The 16253-nt window shown below is 48.5% G+C and overlaps 1 protein-coding gene and 1 long non-coding RNA gene across 2 annotated transcripts; both read right to left on the bottom strand.

Moving 5' to 3' along the window:
• Nucleotides 1-560: 560 nt before the first annotated feature.
• LOC112981183 (uncharacterized) lies at nucleotides 561-3900 on the bottom strand. Its single transcript, XR_010392648.1, has 2 exons — nucleotides 3737-3900; nucleotides 561-3258 (listed from the first exon to the last, which is right to left on the bottom strand). It is a non-coding gene; the product is annotated as an uncharacterized LOC112981183 (long non-coding RNA).
• A 1096-nt stretch (nucleotides 3901-4996) lies between these two features.
• Nucleotides 4997-16129, bottom strand: SNRNP40 (small nuclear ribonucleoprotein U5 subunit 40). The gene is made up of 10 exons (XM_026096658.2): nucleotides 15856-16129; nucleotides 15574-15703; nucleotides 14867-14960; nucleotides 13957-14122; nucleotides 13231-13353; nucleotides 12087-12207; nucleotides 11225-11307; nucleotides 10732-10793; nucleotides 7262-7365; nucleotides 4997-5453 (listed from the first exon to the last, which is right to left on the bottom strand). Exons 1-10 carry the CDS (start codon nucleotides 16075-16077, stop codon nucleotides 5404-5406), a joined length of 1155 nt encoding a protein of 384 aa, XP_025952443.2. The 5' UTR covers nucleotides 16078-16129; the 3' UTR covers nucleotides 4997-5403.
• Nucleotides 16130-16253: the final 124 nt, after the last annotated feature.

Raw genomic sequence — 16253 nt, 5'->3', positions numbered from 1 at the left:
TCTGGGCTCCCCACGGCAAGAGAGGCCGGGAGCTGCTGGAGCATGGCCAGCGGAGGGCTGCCCAGAGGAGGAAGGCACTGGAGCCTCTCTTGTGCGAGGAAAGGCTGAGAGAGCTGCGACTGCTCAGCGAGGCGAGACGAAGAGGCTGGGCGGATCTTCTCAGCGTCTCTAAGTCTGTGGAGGGAGGATGTCCAGAGGATGGGGCCAGACTCTCTGCACTGGTGCCTCGGGAGAGGACGAGAGGCAACGGGCACAACGGGAAACACGGGAAGTTCTGTCTGAAGGGAAGGAAAGACTTCCTTACTGGGACGGTGACAGAGCCCTGGAAGAGGTGGCCCAGGCAGGCTGTGGAGTCTCCATGCCTGGAGACGTTCCCAAGCCGTCTGGAGAGGGGCCTGGACGTGTGCTGTAAGTGACGCTGCTTGAGCAGGGCGGTTGCACTAGGTGACCTCCAGAGGTGCCTTCCAGCCTCAACCGCTGTGTGATTCTGCGAAAGCTAATGGATGTTCAGGCACGGTGCGCAGTTGCCCTCACCTCCTCCAGGAATAACACGCATCTACTTAAACAATGGTCCTCCAGTTTTTAATATAATTAGCTGCCGGCTGCCAGTCAACGTCGGTTCCTGCGGATCACCGTTAATGGATCGCTATGCTGTTATAGAATCGATACAGAAATTAAAATGCACTCGCTTCCATTCTTGCTTGGTTGTCATCTTATCACGGCAGATAGCTGAAAGCGCTGCAGATTACAGAATCCATCATCGTTTAGCCTTTGTAGCTTGCAAATTCATAATTAACAAAAAGAGATTCCATTTGCTTTCTCATGTAATTTAATTAGTTTGCCATTAAATAGAGCCTAAATGTCGTCTAATCCCCCAACAGAGCAAATAATTGTTTCACATTCTTTTAGAAATTATCACTCGCTTATTGTTAACTATCAAAATTCATTATTAGCCGCTGAGCAGTAGTCGGAAAAGGTGTGAAAAGCACTTGTGGAAGGACGGGGCAGTAACTGGTGAGGAAGTGGGGGGACGGGAGAGGTGGCAGCAGGGTGCAAAGCACATTCGCCGGCTTTCTTCCTCCTGTGCACGTGCCGCTGCTCTGTCCCAAAAGATGCCGACCCTCCGTCCCCGTCTCCAGCCCTGTGGGGTGGCCTCAGGGCCCCCCAAAACCACCCAGGCGGTGACGGGCTTGAAGTGACCCGTCCTCTGATGGATGCTGCCGTGGGCTGGTGACAACCCAAGGGATGGGACATGTGTGGGCTTTGGGTGGCAACTGGGATTTAAGGGCTGTGTGACACCGAGGACAAAAGCGTCCCCATCAATGTGAGGGATTTAATTGTCCTTTCGCTGCTCTTCTGCTGCCTGGTGGATCGTGGGGCTGCAGCTGCCCCATAGCAGAAGAAACCTTTGCAGGGGGGGAAATGCCGTGCATGGTTAAATGATTCAACCAAGGCCAGACAGAAAGCACGTGTCGGAGAAGCGTTAATCCCAATTTGTCCTGCCTCAGGTGCGCTTCCAGCACGGCACAGCTCCAGCACAGATCTGGGGAACCTGAACCCCCCGGGATGGCTCCATGCCCGGGCTGAGCGGCCCGGAGCATCCCGCCGGGACAGGAGCATCCGCCAGGGACTGGCTGAGCACGAAGCCGTTTCTCTAGATCCCAGGCCAGATTTCTCTCAAGCAAATACCTCCCTTGGAGGAAGAAACCTGTTTAAGGAAACGCGTTGGCTCTGCAGAGCGCTGGAGCGGCTCGGCTTTGACTGCGCCCTGGGGGCTCTTAGCCGGGAGAGAGGGAACGGCGTTAACTCAACCACCCTGCCGACCCCCTCGGCAAATTAGATTAAATCCACAAATTGTTAACTGGGGACGCGGCTACGACTCACCGAACACGGGTCCCATTAAGAGCAGGTAGGCACCTCTCTTAAATCAATATCTGCCTCCCTCCAGGGAATGGGTCGCAGGGAGCCAGGCCGATTTGTCTCCCGCCTTGCTGAGTGGACGGGCGGTGATCCAGCCCTAATTGCACGCGGTAATTGGCGGCAGTAATTCAGAGCAGTGAGCGCCTGCATCTTCCTCTTCGATTGGCATCGAAGGCTCATTGCATCGGCACGGTCCCTAAGGCGGGCAAACGGAGCGAGGTTTAGCCGTGCAGGCCCCGCAGCGTGGCCCCTGGGATGGCGGGTGCTCATCGCTGCGGTGAGTTTGCTGGGGCTCGGGTGGTGCCGCTGCTCGGACCACCGCCGAGCCGTCCCAGCCACACATGCAGCCTCCAGCCAGGACGCCGGACCCCAGGGTGATCAGCTCCTGGCACGGGAACCACAGCCGCTGCCGCCACCAAGTTAATTATTCTGTAGCCCTCGTCAGAGAGACTTTAATTAATAAGGTGCGTTCGGCTCGCCTCGACTGCTTGGTGGTTACGGTCACCCTGCGCCGCTCGCCAGCCTCCAGGTCCAAACCCCGCTTCAGTGCCCGTCTCCTTCCTCCCTGTCTTCATCATCCCAGCTTTTTTTTTTTTATTTTAAACCCGATTCAGAAAAAGTCAGGGTTATTTTCTTGTAACCACCAACTAGGCCTGGAGACGAGGCAGCTCAGCTCCGAGCCTCTTCCCTGTGACACTTGGGCATATATTTAAACAGAACAATAATCCCTTGAAGCTTGTAATAGGGGTTATTAGATATTAAACCATCCTTCTTGCTGGGCAGCTCTGCTGAGAGGACCCAGGCGCAGCAGCAGCGCTCCCCGGGCGAAGGGGAGCAGCCGTGGCTCCAGGGAGGTCTGGCCCAAATCGCAGCGCTCCCAGCTGGATTCACAGCTCTAATTTACATGCGTTTCAGGGCATGTTATTTAATACGCTGCAGTGTTAAAAATAAATCTTTCTCCTGCCTCCAGCTCTCTCCGCCTGCCTCTCCTGCTGAAGGGTGGCTTGTCTGTGTTTAGATACATTCGCTCACCATGAAAGATCTGGTGATATGTCTTCCCTTGTCTTCATCATCATCCTGCTCACTCCTTGTCATCACCACTGACTTGAGACACGACGTGGTTTCCACCACCGGGAGGGACTGCTGCGGTTGAGGACAGCGGAGGATGAGGAAGGGCAGCAGCCAGAGGGACTAGTGCAGAGCCCCAGGTTGCGGGGCCGCTCTGGGTCCAGGCACCACCAGCCAGAACGGACCTTGATTTTCGAGGTCGGTTTGAACGGGCTGCCGGGAGTCAGCAGGAACGATGGCAATAGAGCAGAATGGGACCCAGTCTGGTACCTCGAGAGGAAACGTGAAGCTGATCCTTCCTGGGTGTGAACCTGGAGCTCTGCAGAGTCCAGACCTACAAACCTGATGCCCGAACACTTCAACCCAGCTAATTAGGTGGGTCAGCAAACGAGGCACTGTTTGAGTTGACAGTTTTCAGTGGGTTAAACCCAGCCACACTCTCCAGTGCACCCCTGTCTTGTCCCAAAGTCACTTTGCAATGATCTAGGATCCAGGAGGATCCTAGAAGCAACCAGCTCTGCTGGTTTTCCAGAGGAAACCAGCTCTGCTCCAGCCCCAAAGGCTTTAAGAGAAACACAAGAGCAGGCGAGGCTCTGCATCCCGAGAGCTGCGAGTGCTCTGCAGCCCTGGCTGAAGCCAGCTGCTGACGTAAGGATGCAGCGCTGGAACAGCAGCAATGGTTCCAGTGACGGGCCAAATGTCACATACCCCGGTCCACGTGTTTCCCTAGGCATGGGGAGATGCTCACCTCTCCTCCTGGGGAACATGCAGCCAACATTTCCCTTCCTCCTTACAAGCTGATCCGTCAGTTTTGTTCCCAAGAGTGCTGGCTCATCTCCTCCCACTGCGAGGAAAGTAAGGAGAAGAAACACTCTCAAAAAGAAAGAGGCTTTGTGCATCTTCCCTTTCCACTGCACAAACAGCACTGATTTTCCAGCTCTTAAATACCTGGTGGCTGGAGCAGATTCCTCCTGGTCAAATGCCTGCCAAGACTGCCTGGGACAGCCCCACAGCACGGCATCGCTGGAGTGGGAGCATCGTGTGTCCACACCTCATCGTCCCAGCTGAATCACAGCCCTATGACAACCTCCTCCGCAGCAGGGCAGGCAAGAGGTGAGAAAAAGCTGGTACAACCTGAGCCGAGGCAGCAAACAGAAAAACAGAGGGAAAAAGTATGAAAAATCTCAGGGCTGGAAGCGGAGGCTGGACACATTCAGAATAGAAATACAGCACGCACTCTTCACAGCAAGTTAATTAACATCAGACACAATTACCTGCAGCATGGGGGCACCTCCCTCCGCTATATGTTCCCACAAACACCAGCCGTGGCTAAGCCAGAAGTTAAGTGCTTGATGCTGGTTTCAGCCTTGGCCAATACAGGTCAGCGCAAACAGCTCCCTTCTGGCTTAAACCCTTTGAATATATTACAAGCACAGCATGTTGCTGGGGGTTCAGGTACTGGGACACAGCAAACCAAGTTAACCAGGCAGGGAGTCAGCGACTGTCGGGGAAGCTCGGGAAGGGTGGAGACAAGTCAGTTGGGAAGGAACTTAGTTGGAAAGGAAATTACTTCCTACAAAGCAAGTGTTGATGCCCACCACACCGACATATATTAACCTGCTCGAAGGCCTGCTACCATCTAGTACCACTGCCTACGACCCAGCCACTACCCCTGCCGAGACAGCCTGATTTGAGGAAGGGGATGTGCACCCTGTTTGGTTCCTCCACTGCTGAACACTATATATACTGTGCTTATCATAGAAAACTTGCTCCTTTTACATTTATTTATAACAGAAGGCTGGATTTTACTCCAGACAACAAAATAGGATTCAGCAGTAGCCAAATAATTACTTCTGGTGTGGTCATTTTTATTGCTATGAATAAAAAATAAAGCTGCTCTTCTGAAGTTAAAGTGTATGGTTTCCCTTGGATTATGTATGAGTGAGGGCCTTGATTTAATATCGTACAACAGAAAAGTAAAACAGAACAATAAATCCCATCCACACAGTTCTTGTAAAAAGCTATTTCATTTTTGACCGTATAAAAACAATCAAGAGAAACTGGGCAGGGAATATACAAGCCACATTGAATTTAAACTAATTTTACAAATTTCAAGTTATCTGGGAAAGGGTTCAATAGTCTCTTGTACAGCCAAAACCAGAATCTCTTCAGTTCCAAATTGTTCTTCTTTCTTCTTCAAAGGAGACAAAAAAAACAACAAAAAAGCAAGCTGTATGGCAAGACCATGCAAACATTACAGCCTGCAAAGAACGCTCCTTGTTTAATCAAGCTGCTTCAATGTTTTCCCATTACCACAAGAGTGAGAAGGGGCTGGCATCAGTTAGAAGCAAGTTAATCCTACTTCTGTAAACCAAAGGTTTCAAGGGCATAAATCAAGCCATCTTCTTTTCAGTTTCACTGGATCTCGCCCATATACAGTCTTTTGTCACTGGATGCAGACAGTACTGTGGGAAAGAAAGAGGAAGGGAGAAATAAGAAAACTAAACAGAACAGTTTGAGATCTCCAGTAATGACACACCATTTGGATTTAAGTACTCATTTCACTTCTTGTAAGTTATCTATAAAGCCAAATTTGATTTGCTCCCCACAAAACACTTCATGGAATTACTAGTTTGGCACCTAATCACACGCTACACGTTCTGGCTGCCATTCCCTTATCCCAAGACAGACATAAAGGCATACATACCGTAATGTCTAGCCATTAAAATGGTAAAGAGAGGCAAATAAACATGCTGTTAACACACTCAAATATCCCAAAGCGTTATTTGCTTTGCAAGGAGTGTTCAGATTGCAGATTGGGCACTACCATCAGGGCTGCAGGCCGCTAGAGGGCACAGGCTCTCTAAGAAAGCCTCTACGGGCTGTTACTCTATCATAATAGAGGCAAAATGCAGTTGGCAGTCAAACGTAACAAGACACTGAAGCACCTTAATTCAGACAAGGCTGCTCAGTGGATTCGACATGCAAGTGTCAAAGGAATGACACAGAAGCGCTGTTCTTCACACTGACAACTATTTCATTCAAGTCTATGAGAGATTTTGGGGCATTTTTGCATAAAGCTCACAGACTGATGTCTGTAATCTCGCCACATTTTAGCTTTCTGTGCACCGTTCCAGGTAGATGAGTATTTTGGAGTGGGTAGAGCAATTTGCAAGATTAGCATTTTTCAATGTTAACAGAAATCAATTGCATAACTCACGTGCAATGAGTGGATAGGCTTTTTAATTTTTATTTTAAGATGAGTGATTGATTCACAAAGAGGAGCTCAGCAGAATACAATTATAAACAATCCGTTCCAAACCAAAGACGAAAGATTGCTCTGCTGCTTCAGTACTGCCTCTGATCTGAAGACAGAGCAATGAATAACCAAGGAACCAATCCATAATTCACTGCCCTGAATTCCCACCCCCGGACTGCTGCAGAGACTGTCATCCTCGGCACCACTGAGCTCTTGGCTTCACTTCAGGGCTGACTTGTGTCAATTTTTTGGCCAAAGCAGCATGGTGACCTGGCTGATGGTGTGAGTGTTTCCATAGAAACAAACAGTACCCTATGGACCTGCCTGTGTGCTACAAACCATGTTAAGAAACCAATCTGAAACCTGGTCTCCCTGCTAACGCACTGTGCTTAAAACAGTTCTGAAAACGCCACCAAGAGCGGCTTCTCACCCACCGATACCTGGTGCCACAGATTCCACCCTGGAGTAGGACATTTCTAGAATGAGGACAAAAAGACTGTATTCAAACAGCCACATTTGCTACCTAGAGCTTCTAGGGTAAGTTAGATACCCTGGGTTGGAGACATGCTCCTAAGCTACTGTAACTGCCCTCACGTGATCATTGAATGTACGGTTATACTGCTCGTGTCCAACCAAGGTATGCAAAAATCCTTTTTCCATGGCTCTTGGGAAGTCTCTCCACAAGTCCTGACAACAGCAGCCAACAGCTCATGGTCACCTGTAGCTCACGAACAGTCCAGATCACCACAGGACCAACAGCCGCCCTGCTGGTGTATGGATGGTATCACCCAGGTCTCCATTGGGGCAGAAACAGAGCTCCCTTGCTCAGCCCCGGGGGCCCAGGACGCACTTAGCCCAACCCCAGTGTGCAGTGGAGTCCCTTCCCCACAGATCTCCCTCCAATACCCAGGGCTCTGGGCCACAGGCAGATTTGGGGCTGTTCTCTGGAGGAACGAGCAGTTACGCCAGCCCCGAAACTATTTCCCCAGCTGACTTGAGCTGGGTAGGACTTACTGATGGGTTCCTCCGGGTGGAAAGCCAGTTCATTCACGGAGCCGGCGTGGCCCGGCAGCTTGTACAAAATCCTCCTGGATGTGGTGTCCCACACGTAGACAAACCTGTAAGACAGTCGCATGAGAGCAGGCACTTCAAAAGGGAAAGCAGCTGCCTCCCAAACCTACGGCTTCTTTCTGCAACAATTCACCACCCAGACTGCAGTAACTGCAGCTGTCAGCATGGGTAAACAAGGAGTAAAATGCAGCGCTGCTGAATTCAAAAGAACAAAGGTCTGAGCAGGTAGGGGCTGACATGCCAACTCCGTGTTTAAAGCCTTGCCACTGCCATGGCAGGACAGCCTGATTTCATCCATCAGTGCATGAAGACAGATTTGAAAAGATGAGGCCACAGAGACCCTCACCGTAGCAGCAATAAAGTGGGTAAGGGACAAAAGTAGCATCAGGAAAGGAAAGGACTGTCCTCGTCCTCACAAACACCTGCCTGTGAGCCCAGCGGTTGCTCTCAGTTCAGGCTGGCAGGCAAGCGGTGAGGAGGAGACTGTATGCTCCTGCCTGCTATAATGTAATTCCTCACAGCCAAAACCCATTATATATGGATTTCTTCCTGCTATGCCATTAAAGTCATGATTCACGTCTCGGCGTTTATTAGGGGCTGATCAAATTGCATCAAGCCCTTTGATTAATCTCTTCCAGGTCTCTCTCCTCACCGTGGGCTCACACCACTCCGGGGTCCTGCTGACCTTGGCTGAAGGACAGCACAAAAGACACCACAATTCTTCAGATAATAGGTCAGAAACAAACTGGCACCATGCACAGTGCAGCTTTTAAGCAGATTTTTTTTTTATGAAGTCTCAGAGAGGGGGAAAAACCACCTTTCTGCAACTCACACAGTGCCCAAGAATGCAGACGGTTTCCCCACATAAATACTGTCCGCTGTGGGTGTTGACTGCTGTCTGTATGGTTCAGCAGCCACCTGCTCAGTTAACGCACAAGTTCCACGAGAAAACAAAGTGGTGCTTTGACCTCAGCTATGAGGAGCTCTCGTAGGAGTGGTTTTTCACAGATCAGAACGAAAAGAGCTCTGAGCAACTTGTTACGAATCAGGGAAGACAACGCTGTATCCCACCTGCACGACTTCCCTTCCAAACATAACGACTTCACCACATAAAATGTCATTTGTTACAAGGTTCACATCTCTTCAAAAAAAAAAAAAAATCAACAAAATGGCTTGGGAAAGCTGCCAGTTTTGGATTACACTCATACTGTCTTCTTGCTTTGCTCTTTAGGTAGGTGACTGGCATCTAGAACTGAATCTGTCAGTGGGCAGAAAAAAGAAAGTGGCAGTGCAGTAATTGGCCAGGCTCAGCGTGAAGAGCAGCTCCACTACCCTCAAGCTCAAGAGGCATCACTAAGGCTATTTAAAGGGGACACTGCAAAAAGGTGAGGGTGTAAGGGACAACCAGGCAACAGTAAAACACACGTAGAAGCCATCTGCAACATTAGAGTCCTCCAAAGCAAGGACTCTATAAATGCCACTATGCAGCACCATGTCTAGTCCTCACAAACTCAAATGTGCTTGAGATAAACACACCTTTCATCGGTCCCGCAAACAACCCAAGCTCTGAATACCAATGTGTTTCAGGCTTATGCAACGCTATCAAAAAGTTCCTCAGTTTCACCTGCCCATTTCCACTTGACAGGGCTTTGCAGAGCTGATAGAGAACAAGATTTGCTTCTGCAATTACACTTTTCACTCAGCTGGACTAGAATTGAGCTTCTTTTCCCCCAAACAGCACTGAAGATTCACTGCTAACATTTGTTGGCTAGTCAGGAAAGCCTCTGGACATGAATACAGGGCAGATTTGCTTTGTTAGGCACATTCCTTTCTACCCTAGTGTTATTCTTCAAACTATTTTCTTGAAATATATAAAGCATGCAACCTAAGTTGTGAATATTATTTAAAGCAGCATTTGTTCATGTACAGCTATTTCACCTTAGTAAGCAAGAACTCTATCAAATCCTTTCTCAAAGGACACTGCTGTTGTTTTTTTCCTTCGGTACTGCAAAGCAGGAAAGCATTTTAAGTATTTCTTTTAACTATAACCACCTCTGAAGGGATCAAAAGCAAAAAAATTACTCAGATAATTGTCCCTACCACATAGACATAAACACACACACACGTTCCACATAATGCAGAAGTGAGTTCTCACTGGGGAACTATTTTTTACTCAAAGAAGGGGAATATTTAATCTTGCTTTGCTTTCCCATCAGAGATTCCTTCTCAAAAAATTTTTAAAAGCTCAGAGATAGCAGCAGAAATATTTCTCTGTGGCCTTATCCTACCCACCCTGGGACCTTGCTGTATGCGTTTCACTACACATTTCACAACAAAGCTGCTGTCAGACTGCAGAGCTACACCAGCACCTGCAGAACTAACCTAATGGCCTAATATTTCATGCCACACTTCACTATATCAGGTTGCTTGCTCTGCGATCTGCCACGGCATTGGTACATTAACAAATAGCAGCTATTCTGTCACCCATGTGCAATGCCGTTATTACCCAGCAGGACTGGGAAGGAGTCACGTCTCAGACACTCGATGTGACAGCTGGCCCGCTATAGCTGGGCCATAAGAGTTAACGTTCTCCCTATCCACTATCAGAAACATTAATTTGCTGATTACTACTGCTCCATGCCTTGGACTGTGGCCTGCAGGAATTCCTGTCTCGATGTCACTGAGAGTGCATTGGAATTCATCCCAGTGGGGTTGGTATCCTTCACAGTGACCTTCAGTGCCTGGCACGGACCCTCCGCAGGCTTCCTCCCGCTACCTGCTTTATTCCTTGGTTGTCTTAGTTTATAGAATTTCTCATTTAAAAGCCCCATAAATGCTAATTTAGCCAGATCTTTATTTCTTCACACTCATTAATGAAAATAAGGATCAAGAATGATCCTTGGAACACCACTGGCTCTTCCTGCTAGCCACCACACAGCAATTTAACTGATATTTGTGGTCCTTATCGGTATAATCGCAACACTGTGCACCAGTTCAGCAGACTCACTGCTTCCAGAAGAGTTCCACAAGAGCCTGCGGGTAACATTTTAGGAGACCTAGTCAACTCCCCAACATCCCATCATCTGCTTCTCCTACTATTGGATCCAGTGATTGAACATAAGCACTAACACAGATCTCTAGTCAGTCATTGATAATAACAAGAAGGTTTTGTAACTGTGTAGCGCTCTCTCTTCGACACAAAGTCAATATAAACATATCACTATTATAATCACTGCAGACAATGGTCACAGCAAACCGCAGGCGTTGTTCAGGCCATCACACCTCTAGGCACAACTCTCTTCATATTCATTTCTGAGATAATCCAACTCCATCGGTTTCATGGGTCTGGGCTAAAGCACACTTGCAAAATCATCTGGGATTGAAGGCAACAGGGAAACACAGTGATAACTCACCTGTCTGCTGATCCCCCTGCTATTTTACTCCCATCTGGGGACCAAGAACATCTCAGAAGATTCTAAAATAAAAGAATGTGCACAGTTCTATTTCCAAAATAAGATTGAGTTTTCCCTTCTACTCAAAATAAAAATCACCATGGGACTTCGAATATCATGAGCACCACTTTAATGATCTCCCTTTGGAAGATGAGATGGTAATTACAGATTTTATTTTATCACTGGAAACAACCAATGCCTTGTTATTTTACACAAAGTAGATAGTAAATGTAGAAAATACTTAATTTACAGCTAATTATAGCTGAACTGAGCAAAGAAATCTTGTTACTGCAGCTTTAATTGGAATCCCACTCTGTGCATTAATCTTTCTTTGAGTCCTTGTTAAAGCCTTTCTGGTTTATACTTGCATTTAAAAAACAATTTACAGGCAAGTTAATAGATGGCAGCAGCATTTGAAAAAAACCAGTATTTTTTTTCCCTGTAGTACACTCACCTTTTCAAAATTATGCACATTCCCCTGGAATATCTTTACACATCTCTCTTTAGGAGCAAACGGTCGTACATCCCAGATACGAACTGCAACAGAGCAGAAATAACAGTAATTAGCTGAAGATCACTGAGTCATGGGTGCAAGGTCAGTTTCTGGAAACATTACTTCTGCCACGATCAGACTTGATCATGTTCTTTGTTCTTTTTATGACTAGGTTTCCCCAGAAGCAAAAGGAAACCAGCTGCTCACATTCCCTTTGCAAAAAGCTTTGATATGAAAGGTCAAATGCAAGAATTCATAGCTACACCAAGACACCGTTCCCGCCAACAGGAAGGGGAAAACAAAATACAACTATTACACAAATGAGCCACCATCTCCTTATGTGAGCATTTGCTTTATTCTAATACTCTTCATGATCACACTTCTAATTAGATCAGCTTCGCTGAGCACCCCCACGCACAAGACAAGCAGTTTGGAAACAGCGCTGTCATTCCCTGCTGAGGGGAAACAGCTGAACCGCCCTGACAAAAGCCAAACCAAGATTACGTTCAACTGTCTGCACAGATAACTTGTGCTGTGGCATGTGTCCTTGTTGCCCTTTGGGAGACGTGACAAGCCCTCCTGATACAGCTGCTCCCTCTCCGTAAAGAACACAACTGTCACTGTCAGAATGACAAAAATTCCAGCTTTATCTCTGGAGCCACACTCCCTTCAGCCTATCCCATGTCTGACTTTTTTCTTCTATGTGGAACAATTTGAGCTGCTCCTTCCAAAATGCCACACAAAGCTATCCAATGGCTAACTGAAGAAAGCAGGGCTGGAAAGCTGCTTGTACAGCTGCACTTTTACGTTGTGTAGGATGTACCTGTGTTGTCCATCGCATTAGAGAGCAGGTAAGAGCCTTCTGAACTCAGACTGAGGCCTGTCACGGAGTCCGCGTGTCCTCTCATCGTGTAAGTGAGCTTGTTCTGGCGAAGGTCCCATACCTTTCAGACAACAGATGCAAAATTGAAAGACGATGAAGGCCACTGGAAATGCTGATTCCAAATTATTTCCTGCAGGCACTGACCAGTCATTTGATGAAATCAGCTTTCTATTTCAGCGGGGTGGGATTTGAACAGCTAAACTATAAGGCTACAGTTTTAGATGTGTGATAGAAAAATCAGAATTTACCCTTTAAAAGACTTCTTAGCTAACAAGTCAAGCCACAGTAGCAGCAAGGAGTTAACTGCCAGCAGCCCCATGTGTGCAGGAGCTGCTTTCTACCTGGCTATAGCTCCCCCAGCTCTCAAATTCCACTGCTTAATGCAACAGCACAGACAAGTGGTAGTCAAATCCCCAAATTTCATGCTATTCTTTCCCAGTTACTGACTTTCAAGGGGCAATCAGAAAAGATGCCATTTCAGTGCAAAACCTAGTGAGGGCTCTCTGACAAGTACACGTTCCCCCCGCCTAGGTAAGCCTGGAGACTGAGCATAAAAACCCAATAGGACATACAGAGCCGTGTAGCTACCTGGAGAATCTAATTTGGGAACCGAACGAAACAGTGAGCTTGCTCTTAAGCAAAAGCTTTCCACAGTAGCAAGAGACAAAATAAATCATAAGAGCAGACAGCAGTAGAAGCCAAAGAGTGTGAATGTCACCGATCTTTTTTAGTCTACTTCATACATGGCCCTACCTGCCTCTGGGACAGACAGTCTGCCAGAAGAGCTGGCATACCGCATCACTCCTCAGAGGATGGCCTTCACCTCCGCTGTGTGACGGAAGTGCTGGCATGTAGTCACATGGCAAACAGCCTTGGAACGACTCCGTAATAGTTCATAAGGCCTGTGCCAGAGAGGTTGGACACAGTGGGTCCACACAGCTATTGTGACTGCAAAGTTAACCAACAGACTTCCACATTTTTCCTTGACCGCTGCTGCATCTTGCACGCTGATACAATCAAAATCCGATGGGATGGAAAAGGTGTGTAAAATCAGAAGAGAGGCACAAGGAAACAATCATCATACCTTAATATCATTGTCAATGCCCCCCGATATGATTTGATCACTGGTGTCATTGAAAGTCACAGCCAAGACCTGGTAAGTGTTCTGAAATGTTTGGACAGCAGCTTTTTTCCTGATATCCCACAGCTGAAAAGACACGGAAATGTCAAACGTTACAGACATTTAACAATAAAATTAGAGAAAGCTCCAGACACCTTGCAGGATCTCAGACTGCTCTACTGAAATTCACTCTTTTGGATCTCAAGAGTTATCACAAAAATAATAGTAGAAATATGCTATGGTCAGGAACACACGACTTTGCTGATTAGAAAAGAATGGGGGATGGGCCAAGAAGGAGCTAGAGTAAAAGATTTCAGTTTTGCCTTCCTCATGTTTTGTTTATGCTTTTCAGGGGAAAAAGTAAACTTCAGTAGGACTTGATTTATTTTGCAGTAGATCTATACTGATTACAATGCACTGCAAACAAGCACACTGTTACATAGAAAGGAAACAGCCCTTCTTTAAAGAGTCAATGGTTTGTTTAGGCTGCCCCAACATGGTATTCCCACTGAATCTACTTAACCCATATCCAAAGAATTACAGAAGGAAAAGAGGTATCAAATGTTATTTCTGGAATTGAAGTTGTCAGATAATGAAATTATATGACACTTAACTAGGAAAAACAAAAAATTCTTTCAAAGATCCCATCTTATTCTCATTCTAGACTATCTTCTTATACAATATACTGACCTTCACTGTCCCATCATCACTGCCCGTACAAACAAGTTGGGGTCCTCGCCTTGCTGGGTAACAGGAGTTAACAAATGATGTGTGGCCCTTCAGTCTCTTCACTCTCTCTCCTGTCTCACTATCCCACACAGCCACTGTTTTATCTGTGGATGCCGAGAAGAGCATGCTGTGGAGAAGAAGAGTTGTGAAGTTCTCAGTTTTAGAGACATTTCTCCCATTCTATCTTTGTTACTCCTAAGTACTGAGATCAAAGCTTGAAATTTCAAGCAGGAATATGCCATTGAGAAGAACTATGCCCAGTATGCAAACACTGGTGCAAAGACAATTCTGGTGTTTCAGCACAGGTTGACTGACAGTGGAACAATTACAGCGGAGCTACTCCTATCAAAACCCTTTTTTTCATCTGTATATACTAGTTTTCCACCCCCTCAAACAGTATTTGGGATGAAAACACAAGAGAAAGAACTCTCTGTAGCAATCCTGGTTAAGATGTAATAGTGGAACAGCCTTCCAAATTAAGCATCTCCCACATGACCAACTCAGACTTGCACATGTTCCTCAAAATTGAAATCAAGGGAACTCGTGGGTCACAAGTGGCTCCGTATCTCTTGCTTAGTCTGAACCAAACTCCTTTCCTGGGAAAGCCAAAGCACAAGTGCTTCGCTTAAGTACCATTATCAGGGCAGGGGTTAATTGAGCAGGGACAGTGAATAGGAGGAGCTCTGAAGGACTCTAACTGGCCAGCAGCAAACACTTTCCCCCGAAAACTGCAAAGTGCCCCCCATGATCCACACGATAACGCAGCACAGCTGAAGTGCACGACAGATGCTGCCACTCTCCCAAAACCACCTGCAGACTTGGCTCAGAAACAGCAAGGAGTGAGGCAGAAAACCGACTTCACAACACTTACCTGCCATCTGTGTTATAGTGCAACTCCATAACTGCTCCACTGTGTCCCTTCAGGGTGGCATAATTATCACAGTCCCCATAGACATTCCATAGTACTAGAGGGAAAAAACAGAGAGGTAAGTAAATGAACGATGTAAACATGCATTTGCTGTGGATAGCTCAATTCTCCAGGAATTCAACAAAATAAACTATCTATAGTAGCCGCCTTCTCCTCAAATCCAGGTCATACCGCAAGTGAGCCAGGTGAGCCCCATAAATCAGACACGGCTGTTTTGAGGTGATTTACGCTTTCAGATCGAGGTGAATTTATTATGAAAAACAGGTGGTCAGACCAACCCATCCCAGCAAGCCAAAAACCTTTAAAAAACATATTTCCAAAAAGATCGGTGCAAACACTGGTCTGTAATAATCTCCACAAGGGATGTGGGAATACAGAATTGTGACAAGTAAGGCATGTTACTGACCCCATCCAAGGAAGGACCTATGTTAGCTGGACAGCAACCCGCCCGAGGAGCCTGAAGACATTTCCTGTTCGCTGCCCGACGAAGCACCTGTGTGCTTCACACTCAGGAGTCAGCAAGCAGATTTTTGACATGAAACCAAGGGCAGCCTGAACAAAGGGGCAGCTGCCTGCAGATACACAAGCCCTGGCCCTGCTCTGTGCTCGCTGGGGCAGCAGAGCCCGGCGCCGGCACCACTGGTACTCACGGATGAGCCTGTCGAAGCCGGCGGAGGCGAGGGTGTTGCCGTTGGGATGGAACTTGCAGCAGTACACTTCGCCTTCGTGCCCCGACAGCAGCATGATGGGGGCCTGCAGCGAGGAGCATCGCGGCGGGCCCTGCGGGGAGGCGACGAGAGGGCCGCGTGAGAGGAGAAGCACCGCGACGCCGCGACGGGGCAGCTCCGGGGCACGGCCGCCACCTCCCCACTCCGCCATTTCCCCTCCGGGCCCCGGCCCCGCTCCGCCATTTCCCCTCGGTCCGCCCGTACCGCCTGCAGCAGGGCCCCCGGCGGCGGCTGCCCCCCGCCGCCGCCACTGCCGCCGCCGCCGCCGCCGCCGCCCGGCGCCCCCGGGACGTCGTGGCGGGGCCGCTTGGCCGCCGCGGGCACGAGCGGGAGGTCGGGGCCGGGGGCGGCGCCCGGAGCCGGGCCGGGGCCGGGGCCCGGGCCGGGGCCACCGCCCGGGACCTTCCGCTTGTGCTGCTCGATCATCGCCGCCGCCGCGCGCCCGCCCGTCCCGCCCCCGCGGCCCCATTGGGCGGCCCCGCCGAGTCCTCCCGCGCTGATTGGCGGAGACCTCCCGGGTCGGCGCACTCTGTGACCTCACTTCCGGCTCACGGGTGGCGAAAGGAGAGCAGAGGCTGCGTAGCGGTGCGCTCTGCGCGCGG

Source organism: Dromaius novaehollandiae, chromosome 23, assembly GCF_036370855.1.
Source record: "Dromaius novaehollandiae isolate bDroNov1 chromosome 23, bDroNov1.hap1, whole genome shotgun sequence".
Taxonomy (NCBI): Eukaryota; Metazoa; Chordata; class Aves; order Casuariiformes; family Dromaiidae; genus Dromaius; species Dromaius novaehollandiae.
Note: the sequence above shows the minus strand (reverse complement) of the source record. Positions and strands in the feature narration are given on the sequence as shown.